This window comes from Kogia breviceps, chromosome 3, assembly GCF_026419965.1.
Source record: "Kogia breviceps isolate mKogBre1 chromosome 3, mKogBre1 haplotype 1, whole genome shotgun sequence".
NCBI classification, from domain to species: domain Eukaryota; kingdom Metazoa; phylum Chordata; class Mammalia; order Artiodactyla; family Physeteridae; genus Kogia; species Kogia breviceps.
In genome coordinates this window covers 9,272,362-9,286,210 of record NC_081312.1, presented here as the reverse complement: position 1 = coordinate 9,286,210, position 13,849 = coordinate 9,272,362, and the positions used below count along the sequence as shown (strand labels likewise).

Here is a 13,849-nt window from a genome sequence, read left to right as displayed (position 1 = left end):
GGGTGACTTTTGTCGCCGGTAACTACAAGTGTTGACATTTCCTGTGCACTTAGAACTCACCAGACAGGGTACAGTGGGCTCCACCCAGACATCTGGAGGACCCAGAGACATGCGTGTCCTTGCGGGGGCGGCTGAAATGCTGTGCTTGGCCGGTGGCCTCCCCCAGCTGCACCCATCAGCCCTCCCGCCAGAACCACACGTACCTCAATCTGCGGCAGGAAGGTGTGGATGGAGGGCAGGTCTGGCAGGCTGGCGGTGACATCCAGGAGCTTCTGGGCCAGAGCCCTCCACAGCTGCAGTTCCTGCAGAGGCCGCTGGAAATGCTGCCACAGGTCCGTGCCCGCGGCGTTGCGCAGCCTGATGCTCTTGGTCTTCATGCTGTGAGCGCCGTGGAGGGGGAACAGAGAGGGGAGAGAGCGGGTCAGTAGAGGAGCAAGGCCCCTGCCCAGAACCCAGAGCGCCCGGCTTGTACTGCTCTCAGGGCGGGCACTCTCGTCGTCTACAGATTGCTGGGCTGTCCACGGGACCCCGAGGCCTATGCTGTCCAGATAAAAGGGCACTGGAGGTAAGCCAGTCCTCGAATAGACTTGCAGCCCAGCTTCTGGACCAGGGAAAGAGTCAAGCCTGGAAGAGGAATTATGGAGCCCCCAAGCTGGTACCGCCTGCCCCCAGGCACCTCGTGGAAGCAAGACAAAATACTTTCTTGAGTAGGATGCCATTACTTTAGGCCCAAATAATCTCTACAAATAATTTTTCCAATATACTGTCCATGGTATAGCACAGGGAACTATATTCCATAACTTGTAATAACCTATAATGGAAAAGAATCTGAAAAAGAATCGATATATAGGTATAACCGCATCACTTTGCTATACACCTGAAACTAACAAAACATTGTAAATCAACTACATTTCCAAAAAAATACATATATATATATGTATAGATATAATGTCTAGCACCCAGTCATAGGTAACCAGCACCTGCCACCTCCACCAGAGCAACGAAGGAGAGGGAGACCTCGGCCACCCTGCCCCACGGCCCGCTTTATGCACAGGAGATTCAGCCTCACCACCACCTCAGCATCTTGTGGAGGATCCAGGCCCCGGTTCTGGATGTACACACACAGGGCCTGTGCACACTGTGGGGTCAGTCACCTGGCAAGGCAGGAGGTCCTTGAGTCCTTCTGGAGCAAAACCCCTGCATCAGGCAGGAGGATGAGAGGTGCTACAGAGACGGGGACAGCTGGGCTGTGTTCCAAACACCTGAGCCTCATGTAGTAAAAATAGGTACCGACCCTGAATTTACCTGTGCCCAGTTCCACACAGGGTGGATATTTGAAGTGCTGGTCTTTGCTGGGCTAAGAAGCTGGAGACCTAGCTGTGCCCGAACCCGTGGGCGGACAGGGAGGTAGAGACTGGTCTGAAGTCAGGCCCAGTGCCTACATCAGCACCACCGTCAGCAAGCCGGGCCCAGTGCTGGCCCCGTGAAAAGCTCTCCCCTTGGACCATTACATAGGGGACCCATCCCCCGTGCGAAGCTGCATAAGGAGACTTGATGGAAATAAGTGAAGGGGCCACATAGCACGGAAAAAAGCAAAGTTCAGGCCTCTTTCTGGGAGCAGAATGTAAAATACTTTGAAAAGGGGTCGGTGCCTGAGCCCAGTGAGACCCTATAATGGCCAGCCGTTGACAGGAGCAAGAACTAGTTGTAATCAGGCAGCAAGAGGGTGCAAGGCCCTCTGCAGCCGGGGTCAGATGGGCAGAGGCCCGGAGCATGGGGTCCAGGACCGCCCTCGGCCCGCCCGGTACCTCTGGTGCTCCTGGATGGCGGCGAGCACACCGTCCGCGAGGGGCTGCGGGTCCTGGGGGAACACGACGAGCTCCTTCAGCCGGGCCTGCAGCCGGTGCACCCGAGGCTCCTCCGCGGCCAGCGCCGCCCGCGTGGCCTGCAGCGACAGACAACACCCGATGGGGCAGGTGAGCTTCCGAGACGGGGTGGCGGTGTGTGTGCAGCGGGATGAGCAGATCCTGTGGGAGTGGCCAGCCTGGGAGAAAACGGTCCCCCAGCGGAGGGACAGGGGCCCCCGCTCCGTGACCCCAAACACGTTTGCTCGTGATGAGCAGGTTTTCCTCTTTATCATCACCTACCGCACAGCACTGCCACGGACTAGCAGCTAATCACACAAATCACTAATATTTAGGGAACAGTGATGATGTACTGAGGGCCCTGGGGTCCCATTCACTGCAGCCTCACCCTGGTCCTAGACAGCAATCCTCCGTGTCCCCGTTTCGTACACAAGGAAGCTCTGGCCAAGAGTTTTCTGACAGTCGCAGAGCTGGGAAACGGTGGCCCTGACTCTGCAGCCGGGCCCTCTGGCTGTTAACCTGCCCCTTCAGCGCTGAAGGAAACAAGGACCTAAAGATGCTCTGTGGGGCTTCCCTGGTGGCGCAGTGGTTGAGAGTCCGCCTGCCGATGCAGGAGACACGGGTTCGTGCCCCGGTCCGGGAGGATCCCACATGCCGCAGAGCAACTAAGCTCGTGAGCCATGGCCGCTGAGCCTGCGCGTCCGGAGCCTGTGCTCCGCAACGGGAGAGGCCACAACAGTGAGAGGCCCGCGTACCGCAAAAAAAAAAAAAAAAAAGATGCTCTGTGAACCCAGGTATTGTTGTTGCCAAGAGGATCTTTCCACCCAGCATGCCCGACCACGCCCCTCAACCACGTTCAGGTACTTGGGATGCAGCCTTTTCCTGCTGTCCCGGGAAATGTGGAGTTTGACCTTGACCTTGACTCTGGCTGGTCCCATGCTCAGTAGGAGGCAGGGGGTGGGGAGTGGAAAGCACACGGGCTCTGGCACGACACAGGCTGGCCTGGAAACCCACCTCCGGCCCTTCCCAGCTGCGCAGCCTTGGACCGGTCCTGGTCCCTCGGTGGTCAAACGGGGCCACCCCCGCTTGACAAGGCACCGAGTTCAGATCAGGAGCACTCCTCACTACATAAATGCTCGTTTAAGAACAGAAATCCTCTAACAAGTTCTGAGATCCCCCTTCATTGATTTCTGGTTAGTCATTATCTTGGTCATAGTTGACACTTGAATCGGGTGGGACATACAGCATCTGTATGGATGTGGTCACCCTCCTGCCTCGGGAAAGGCTTCCCGAAACATAGCCCGGCGTGGCCAGGGGGCTGTCGGGACAGGCGGGTGTTGGCAGGGCCTTCCAGGCCTTACCCTCCCCACATGCCACCCCTGCCAGTTTGCTTGCTTTGACCTTGACCCTCACCTAGAACTCCTGGTAAGAGCCATATGTTCCCTGAGTCCCGATGCTATTGGCAGGTGCTGTTCTGAGCACTTTTGTTTTCACACGTTCATAAGGAATGTGGAAGGCAGGTCTTATCATCGTCACGTCCATGTCACGTTTAACTGAGATTAAACTAATTCTCCCCGGGAATTCCCCGGCGGTCCAGTGGTTAGGACTCCGCGCTTTCACCAACGAGGGCTGGGGTTCAATCCGTGATTGGAGGAACTAGGATCCTGCAAGCCGAACGCCGTGGCCAAAAATATTTTTTAAAAAAGTAATTCTCCCAAAGCCAGCCAGTCGGCAAGGAGAGGAACCGAGACTCGAACCCGGGCAGTCTGATCCGAAAGTCCCCGCCCTCCACCACTGCACCACACCACCCCTACCCTGTGCCAAGGCAGACAGTCCTACAAGGGAAACGACTCCCTTTGTACAAAGTTGATCACTGCAGTGAACCTGGTCTCCTACGAGGTTGAGTGATGCTAAGGAGCATGGATGCTTTGCTTCTACCTACACACAAATATTTCTGCGTGTGAGCAAACAGTAGAAGGAAGAGGAAAAAAACCACAACAATGTGCGGTGGAGGTAGGACCTGGGGGCTTTCCTTTTAGATATTTCCCCTAATGGAATTGACAAGCGAGCCCTTTGAGTTAATATAATAAATAAAGGACTGGAGAAGGGTGTTAATCCTTATTTGAAAAATCTCTCTGTCCTCAAGTCAAACCTCTCGTGAGTGTGCACGTGGGTGGGGAAGGGGGGCGGTGCTCCGACTGGACCCTCCCAGGATGGGTATCATCTGCTGGGCCACCTAAGAGCCCTGGTTATGTTTGTTCCTCATCTTCTCTGCACTGAGAGCCTTGCCTCTGACCTAACACTCCCTGTTCTGTGCTCAGAAACTGCTCCCACATCCTACCATCAGGCAAGGGAACGGCAAACTTGGAGCCGATCCACCTCTTCTTTACCCACCAACTCATCGTGTGATGCTGGGGATGGGGAAGTCTCTCCAGGCCTCGGTTTCCTCATCCAGAAAATAGGTACAAACAACCACTTTGTCTGCTCTGCTTGGGGAACTGAGATGATCAAAAATCCAGGAAAACCAGAGTCAGCGTGCTGAGACTTAGCGTAATCCTCCCACCACACAGAGGCTGCCCCGAGGCACACATGGCACCCGCACTGGGCCAGGGCTTCGCCCAACACTGCTTACCGAGTAGAGTCTCCAGCGGGCCACCAGCTCGTCCTGGGTCCCTGCTTTGGCCGCGGGCTCCAGGCCGTCCTCCGCCAACCTCTGAAGGCCCTTCCTGAACTCTGCCAGCTCAGCCTCCAGCTGCCCTCTCTGCTGCTCATAGGCTCCCCTGGACCTGAGCAGGCCCTGCAGCCGCCCCTCCTCCTCCTCCCAGAGTGCACGCAGCTTCTCCAGAACGTTCCGCATCTCCTCCAGTTCTCTGGTGATCTTCTCTGCACCCAAAGGGGAGGTGTTCTGGATGACCCCCACGGCCTGCTCCTCCAGCCTCTTCAAAGACTCCTCACCCCTGGGAAAGTCACTGGCGATGTCCTAAAGCAGGGAGGAGGTGGGGAGAAAACACGAGGGGAAAAAGAAAACGTGGGCTGCGTTTTCCAGGACCGCTGGGAACATCATGCCAAACGGTAATGCCTATTCCCAGGCTGGAGCCAAGGCACCTTTCCAAGGGGTGGACTGTCTGCCTTTAAAACATTCAGGATGTAATTCCTTTACCATGTCATTTACAAGCCATTTGATTAAGTGAAGGGGAAAGTCTCTGTTGGGTACTTCTCTGTTTTTAACGCTCTCTGACATTTGTTAATTTTGCTTTTTTTTTTAATAGAGACAGAGGCAGCCTCAGGCTTGAAGCCTTCAGCTGGCAAAAGTATGGAGCAAATAGAACCTAACGACGCCATTTGGCCTCATTACATCTATTTGTATGGTTATCTACTAATTATGACTGAGTATTGGTATTCCATTTATGACAATGATATAAAATTTCTTTTTAACTCAGTGTTCATTGGCTTCTAATATTAAAACAAATTTTTTAAAAACACTTTTGTCTGTTTTATTTAAAATACCTTCTAAATATTTTTGTTTACTTTTTTAGTGAAGTGCAACTTACATGGAGTATAATACAGACTGTCCTTGACTTTAAATGGTTCTACTTATGATTTTTTTTACAATGGTATGAGAGGAATATGCATTCAGGAGAAACTGTACTTTGCATTTCGAATGTTGATCTCTTCCCAGACTAGCGATATGCAGCACGGTGCTCTCTCGTGATGCTGGCCAGTGAGTGGAAACCGGCATAGCTTTTGCTTTCACTGTGGTATTCAATAAATTTCATGAGGTATTCAACACTTTAGTATAAAACAGGCTTTGTGTTAGATGATTTTAGGCTAATGGAAGATGATTCTGAGCACGCTTAAGGTAGGCTGGGCTAAGCTATGACGTTTGGTAGGTTAGGTGTATTTAATGCATTTTCGACTTATGATATTTTCAACTTACGATGTGGGTTTATCGGGACGTAGCCCTACCGTAAGTTGAGAAAATCTATATCTAGATCTTAAGTGTTACTGTTCAAAGAGTTTTGAGAAATATATATGCCCATGCAGTCCACACTGTTATCAAAGTATCACATTTCTAACATCACAGAAGATTCTAGAAATTCATCTATTTGAAATCACAGAATATGTTATTTTTTGAAACTGGCTTCTTTCACTCAGCATAATGTTTTTTAGATTCTTCTATGCTGTCATGTATATCAGAACTTCACTCCTTTCAATTGACTAATATGCCTTTGTGCATATAGTCTATTCTAGGATGTGTTTATCCAATACTCTGCTGATAAAAATCTGAGTTGTTTTCAGTTTAGGGCTGTTATGAATTAGGTTGCTGTGAACATTCTTTTACAGATACCCACACTTTTCAAAAGTTCAATTTATATCACTTCGCTTTTACAAAAGACCTACATTAGTACCTGTTTTCGCTACCTGAAAGAAATCCAAAGAGGATTTTAGCTTTTGCGAGAAAAGGTCATTACTTCTCCACTTGTTCTCTGTTTGTTTCTTTTTCTTTTTCATTTCTTGGCCGTGCTGCGCGGCATGTGGGATCTTAGCTCCCCGACCGGGGATCGAACCCGCCCCTCCCTGCAGTGGAAGCGCAGAATCTTAACCACTGGACCACCCAGGAAGTCCGACTTCTCTGCTTTACACCATTTCGGCTCATGAACGGTTTCATAGGAACACTACTTTCAGATGGTGGGGAAACTGTACGAGTCGTAGAAGATATTTTGTGGTCGCTGTTCATTGGTTTTTTCAAAAGAGAGTCAATTTAAATACAAACATTAAATAAATGGTATAGGTGCTGTATAGCTGTACCAAAAATTATAAAGTGGTCCTTGAATTACTGAAGATAATAATCTACCCACTCACTTTACAGAGGGAGTCAGAAGCTCGTTCAAGATCACAGCAAGTCAGGAGGCCCAGAGTGGACCCAGCTTCTCCCCGCTGCAGGTTTGATGCTTACGCCAGGGTTCCCTACCGCCGACATGTGAGGTCAGATAACGCTTTGTTGTCGGGGGCCGTCCTGTGCACTGTAGGCTGTTTAGCAGCGTCTCTGGCCTCCGTCCACTAGACGCCAGGAGCACCTCCACTCCCAGTTGTGACAAACAAAAATGTCTCCAGACATGGACAATGTCCCCCATTTGAGCCCAGCTGATCTAGACCATGCTGCTGTGACCTTGGGTTTCCAAGTGCCCTGCTGGCTCAGAGATTTCCACAAAGGAGCCGAGGCCCCAAGCATGGGAGCTACACCACATCCCATGCTTCTCCTCTTGTGGGGTCTGTGTACAGGGATGTTTGTATCTCCTGGGACCCCCCAGCCCCATCCTATTAAACAGACTCTCACAGAGACCCACCAGCCATGAGCGCTCCCTCCCCGCTCTGGCAGAGACTTGCCGGGGGTTACCTGCAGTGCCGAGAGACGGTCCTTGATGCTCAGCTGGCACTTGCGCCCCATGCAGCCGTGCACCCGCTCCACCACCGCCTTCAGCCACAGCTGGAACTCGTCCACGCTCACCTGGAAATGCTCGTGTTCCTGGGTCACCTGCTCCAGCAGGTCCACTCTGTTCTGTGGGAGGGGAGGAGGGTCACCGGCCATAAAGGTCCCCAGCCCAGGCTGCCCCTCCCCTGGCCTCCCAGGCCTGAGTGTGTGTGTGTGTGTGTGTGTGTGTGTGTGTGTGTGTGTGTGTGTGTGTGTGTGTGTGTGTGCAGGGAGTGTGGGACGCAACCGACCCTCAGCCCTTTCGCTGGACACCAAGATCCCAGACACTCTTCTCTACCTTGTCAGCAATCAGCCAAGAAATTCTTGGCTTTGGAGACCAAAACATGTCCGCACTGGACTTGTCAACCACACAGTGGGCTTTTCTTCCTGCCACGTCCTAGGAATGGCACTCAAGATGGTGCCGTGGTAACAACTACAGAACACTACCATTTGAGCACTTACCAAGGTGCTGGCACTGCCCGAAGAACTTTGTGTACGAGATCATCTCACTGAATGCTCCTGACTGCCCCCGCAAGGCGGTACCGTTATTATCCCAGTCTGATAGACGGGGAAACCAAGGCACAGAAAGTGAAATGACTTGCCCAAGGTCACCCGGCTAGGAAAGCACCAAGATTCCAACCTGGGAGGCAAGGCTGGGCCAACGCATCTCTGCTCCATTGCGACTATGTCCACAGGGTACGACAGTAAACACCAGGCTGCCCCCCATTTCCCCCCCGAGTGTGGCGATTTGCCTGCATGTGTTGGAACTGCCTCTATTTTCAGACAATCCCACTGAAGCTCTAACCACACAGGGGCAAGAGGGTGTCCTGAGGGTGGGTGACATTTGGGGAGATAACAGTGTCCTGCTATAAGACCTACTGTGTGCCTAGAGATTCTGATTTTCAAAACACACCCCTGATTGCAGCACCATCTCTTTAAACCCCTCCACGGCTCCCCACTGCCCCCAGGCCCAGGTCCAAGCATTGTAGCCTGGTGGTCAAGGGCAGGACCCCACGATGCAGCTCTGCAGACCAGCGGTCAAGACCCTGGGCTTGGGAGCCCACTGCCTGGGGCTTGACCCTGGTCCCCCTCGAGCCTGTAATGAACCCCTCTGTATGGTGAGGGTGATAACAGTATCTGCCTCATCAGGGTGATGTGGCATTAAATGAGTCAGGGCTTGCACAACCCCAGAACAGCCGCAGGCAGCTAGGAAGAGCTTGCAGACTCTGAGCCATGGTTTATTGTCACCTGTGACCCTCTGCTCTTGTCACACCCAACCAAGTGAGGGGTGCCAACGTGGCAACACTAATCTCCAGGCCCCACCTGCTCGGAAGCTTTGCCCACTGCCCCCGGCTGTGGCTCTCCCCCAGCCTTGTCTACCGAATTGTCACCTGGCGGGGACCCAGCGCTCCCTAAGGACACGGGGGTTGATTTCATCTCCCTGGTCCCGCTCAGGGCAGGCTCTGAGACTAAGTGCTTTCTGGGTGGCCAGAAGTAATTAAGTGCGGGGTGCATATGCCGGTGGAGGGATCTCTCCAAGGAGAGCCAAGAAAAAGGAACCAGGGGACCTTCATTTAGTAAGCACCTACTATGTACCTGGAAATAGACCAGCATTATCGTATTTAATATCTTCACAACGATCCCCAAACTGTCCCATTATGCAAGTATCCAAATGGGTGTTGGGAGGTCACATAACTCTTGCAGACAAGATTTAAACTCCAAGTTCAGACTCCAAAATCACTGCTCAGGCCCAGGGGGTGGCAGAATCTTCCTTTCTCGCAGATGGTAGATATTCTGGCCTTTGCCGGCCACGTGGTTTCCGCCGCAACTTCTCGACCACTTGTGTGCTCCTTACGTTGTAGCACACAAGTTGCAGCCACCGGCAAACACATAAAGAACGGCTGTATTCCAACCAAATGAATCATGGACACTGAAATTTGAATTTCCTATCATTTTCACATGTCATGAAATAGTCTGCTTTTAATTTTCCCCCAACCGTTGAAAAATCTAAAAACGATTTTTGGTTTACAGGTCATAGAAAAGTCAGGAATTGGGCTGGATTGAACCTATGGGCAGTGGTTTGCTGACCTCAGCTCTCAGCCATGGAGCCAGGTCATGTTCCAGGAGGGTCCTGACCTTCTACGAGGCTAAGCCAACAATTCACAACCGGGAAGGGTAGACGGACACGTGGATTTGAAAAACCTCCCTGGCTATTCGTACGTGCCTGACCCTCCCCTGGAGAAGCCCCTCAACCAAACCTAGACACACTAATTCATTTAAACCTTTGCAACACCCATGGCAAGTAGGAGAAAATATCCCCATTTCAGAGACGGGGAAACCAAGGCACAGGATCAAGTCCGTCAGTGAAGAGCTGAGAATCCTCTCACTTATGGGGGTGAGGCTCAGAGCGTCAACGTCAGCGCTTGACAGATGGCAAACACGGGGCCGCCTGAATTCAGAAAGTGGACCAAGGCACAGTGACCATCTCCGTCCCGTTTCCCTTGCTGGCTCCCCGTCCCCGCAGGATTATGTGCATCCTCCAGAATCCTCCCCGAGCTTCCTCCGTGCACGGGAAGATTCATTTATGAAACAAAGAGGATCAAGAACGCTAAGCAGAGCATAGGGGCCCCTGGTTGACACTGATGGCGACAAAGGTTGTAGTGAGGCAAACTCTGCAATAAAAGTGCCGGCTGGCGGCTCCGTGTGTGTGTGTGTGTGTGTGTGTGTGTGTGTGTGTGTGTGTGTGTGTGTGTGTGTGTGTGTGTGTGAAGAATGAGGTGCTGGCACTGGGGGAAATCCAGAGTAAATAAAAGCGTCTGTGATGGCGAGCAGGCGCCCTAGGAGAGGAACGCGGCCGAGCAGGGCAGGCATCCAGCCGCGCTCCGTGCCAGGCATAATGAGATCACAGAACGCAATTCAGCCACTGCGGGCAGGGCACGTCGGAGGAATGCGGGTGACAAACGGGAGAGGGCTCCACCTCCTCTCGTTACACCAAACAATTAAACCATCTGTGTGGGCAGAGCTGTCAGGAATGTCAAGACCCAACCAATTAACAAGGGCGGGTGTGGATTTGTGCCTCTGCAAAGGGCTGCAGGAAGGGCTCGGACTCCTGGCGGAGACGCCAAACAAACACAGCCACAGAGGGAAGCAGGGAGGAGGAGGATGCTACTACCTGCCTGGCCCTTCAGAAAACAGAATCATTGGATTAAAAACCATCAGGCAAAGTAAACAAGCAGAGGCCCCGCCTACTGGCAACCAGCCTGCTTTGTCTATTCCTGACTTTCAATTGCTTTCTGCGGGCTTCGCCATTGCTCATTCCCGGGCCTGGCCACTTTTCCTGATCAAGAATCTCCCTTCAGGGGCTGGTCACGAAGGACACAGTCCAGAGGTGACCCCCGCTGTGCTTCTGTGGTCCTGTCCCTATCAACACCAGATGCCTTGCTAAATTACATATTGGAAGTCGAAACTGGATTTTTAGAGGCAAAACTAGTGGCTTGTTAACCAGCACGAGAAATAATGAAACGGGCTCTCCTCGGTGAAAGTTGAGATACTAATACATACAGTATCTTCTATGGCCTGAGATGCATCCTCCCCAAATTCACACGATGAAGCCCTAACCCTCAATGTGATGGTGTTTGGAGGCGGGGCCTTTGGGAGGTGATCAGGGTTATATGAGGTCATGAGGGTGGGGCCCTCACGATGGGATGAGTGCCCCTATAAGAACAGACACCAGAGAGCCTGCTGACCCTCCCTCTCTACGGTGTGAAGACACAGCGAGAAGGCCGCCATCTTCAAGCCAAGAAGAGGCCCCTCACCAGGAACCAAATCTGCTGACACCTAGAGTTCTAACTTCCCAGCCTCCAGAACTGTAAGAAACAAATTCCTGTTTTTTAAGCCACCAAGTCCATGGTATTCTGTTCTGTCCACCGAGCAGACTAAGCCAATATCCCAGGGACCCTTCCCACCCTGAGAAAAGGCCTGGACCTCTAGGGATCCCTGCCTGGCTCTCCTACTCTCACTGGGGTGGGAGGATTTCAGTTGCCTGCCTCAGGGTGGCTTTCTCATATGACTTTAGTGCAAGGTGAGACCTTCATCAAATGTACAGAGCAGGTGACCAGGAGGCATGCGGGGCCACCAAGAATCTCTGAGGGCTACTGGACGTGCAGTGTCCCTCACCCTGCTTAGGGTGGATCCAGAGTGTCTTCCTTTCGTCTGGGGCTGGCAGGCCCAGTATGGGGTATGCCCCGGGAGGCTGATGTTGGGGAAGCTATATCCTATTTTACTGATGAGGACCCTTGCTAAGGGTGATATAAAAGTTTGCCCCTCTCAGTAGCTTCTGTCTTCTGAAGGCCATGGCATCATCTGGAAGCTATGACTGTTCTCTCCAGCAAAATGCACATTCACATGACAGTCTGAGTATAACTTCAGAGGCTCTGTAGGGGCCTGCCCTGGCCTCTCCGCCATAGCGCCTTTCAATCTTCTATCGCCGGCTCAGGGAGAGACAAGAAACAGCTCCCCGTTCACCACCCCTATCCCCAACCCCATCCCAAGAGCTAACCGGGCTCCCTGTGATGTTAGAACACAGCTCCCAAACCTCTGGGTCTGTGAGCTTCAGCCAACAGCTCAAAAGGCCAAATTGAACTGCCTTCTCTCATAGAGCCCAGTCACCCTGCACATCCCACAGATTCCACACTGAGGTCAAAACTCACCAGCCCATCTAGCAACTCCAAGGGCTTCTGCCAGGGCAGCAACTCCCCCCCACCCCTCCATCACAGGCAGAGCCCCCAGGATGCTGCCAGCTGGGCTCCGCCTCGGGAAGACCCTTGGAAACAACCTGCTCCCTCATCCAGGGGCTCGAAAACTCCCATGTACCGCTGCCTCCACTTTCTGAGCTGGACCCACAGGAGCTCTGGCGGCCCCTGATCTCCCCTGACGGACACAGGTGCAGCGACTCGCCCAGGACCCGGGGCAACCACCAAAGGAGGGGCCCACGTAGGGAGTCGCCTAGGACTTCCGGTTCTTTCTGATGGGCCAGTGGTATCTGACCCTTAGATTATTATTAGTAGTATTTTTTTATTAAAGTATAGTTGATTTACAGTGTTGTGTTAATTTCTTCTGTATACAGCAGAGTGATTCAGTTATATAGATACATACATTCTTTTTTTGTATTCTTTTCCATTATGGTTTATCACAAGATACTGAATATAGTTCCCTGTGCTATACTGTAGGACCTTGTTGTTTATCTGTAGATTATTTTTTTAAGTCAAAAAAAAATTAAAAGGGCCCAGTCACACCTTCTCTATTTACCACATAAGAAGGTTGGAAGGATCAAAGGAGGTCAAAGACATGAAGGGACTAGGAAAAGAGAGCATTCGCCAATAAGAGTTGTGATTTCTATAAATTTTTGGATCCAGTGAGGGGAGGGTTCCCTGGAGGGACGATGAGAATCTCCGAGGTGATCATTTCTTAGAATTGGCGCTCACTGGTGCCCCAGGCGTGCCCCTTCCATACACACGCGTGTACACGTACACACACACACACAAAAACCCACTTTCCATTTCCTGCACGGGGCGCCCCCTGCTGATTGACACAAGCACCTGTTTCCTGTAAAGTCACAGCAAGGAGGCCATGGGCCAGGCACCTCCCCTGCCTGAGCCTGTGGGGCAGACCTGGAGAAAGGATTGCTGTTAAGCAGGCTCTAGCCACATGGATGAGGTGAGGGAGGGCCAGCTGGCTACATCTCGGAGAGCCAAGCTCCACCCCGCCTGCCTGTCCTCTGAGCCTCCAGCTGCAGGGGCGGGGTTCTCATTCATTCAATGAAGGGCTCCTAGCACCTGCTGCGTGGCAGACACCATTGTTGTGGCTATTTCTTCTCACTGCTACTGAGAGCACAAGTCATCCTTTATTCTGGGGAAATACTCACCAATTTCAAAGAGCTCACATGCAAACTCATTCAGTCCTACAATCTGGTTCCAGGTAGGGTGAGCGCCCCGAGGCCACACAGCTGGAAAGCAGCAGAGCCTGGCTGGACCCCCAAGTCCCTTTCCAGGCATTCTGGGGCCAGCGTCCTATTCCTACTCAAGGTTTCTCAGATCTCTTCTTATTATAGAACAATTTCCCGTAACTTGAAGGACCCAGGAGACTTCCACTTCCAGCAACATGGGAGAGCTGAATACCCCTCCACTGTAGCCAGCCAGAAATGTTGGATAAAATGTAACAAGCAACATTTAAATGCAGAACCACGCACGCACAGCACACACCGAGGTAAGAGGTATCCCATGGACCAGATGCAAAGATGCTATGGAAACCAGGATGCTAAACCCACATGTGTTCTTGACGTCTTCTTGGGTTTAATGCTCAGGCTGGAGGAGGAGGTAAGACTCTGGGCCCAGGGGGGCAGAGACCACAGCAAAAAGGCAGACTATTCAGGGTACTTCCCCTCTGTCAAAGGGTGAACTAGAGAAAAAAAACCTCCCCACCAGCGCAGTACAAGACAGAAGCATATGTGTTT

The 13,849-nt window shown here is 52.1% G+C and overlaps 1 protein-coding gene across 10 annotated transcripts in view; it reads right to left on the bottom strand.

Moving 5' to 3' along the window:
- The window catches only part of SYNE3 (spectrin repeat containing nuclear envelope family member 3), a 105,683-nt gene that overhangs the window by 42,431 nt on the left and 49,403 nt on the right, over window positions 1-13,849 (bottom strand). For all 10 annotated transcript variants that reach the window (XR_010839424.1, XR_010839425.1, XM_067027818.1 and 7 more), the window contains 4 exons: window positions 7,264-7,425; window positions 4,498-4,845; window positions 1,809-1,945; window positions 204-378 (listed from right to left, as the gene is read on the bottom strand). Coding sequence is in view for 8 of the 10 variants with exons in the window: in XM_067027818.1 (XP_066883919.1) it covers window positions 204-378; window positions 1,809-1,945; window positions 4,498-4,845; window positions 7,264-7,425 (822 nt within the window). In the remaining 2 variants the exon portion in view is untranslated. The remainder of the gene's footprint in view (window positions 1-203; window positions 379-1,808; window positions 1,946-4,497; window positions 4,846-7,263; window positions 7,426-13,849) is intronic.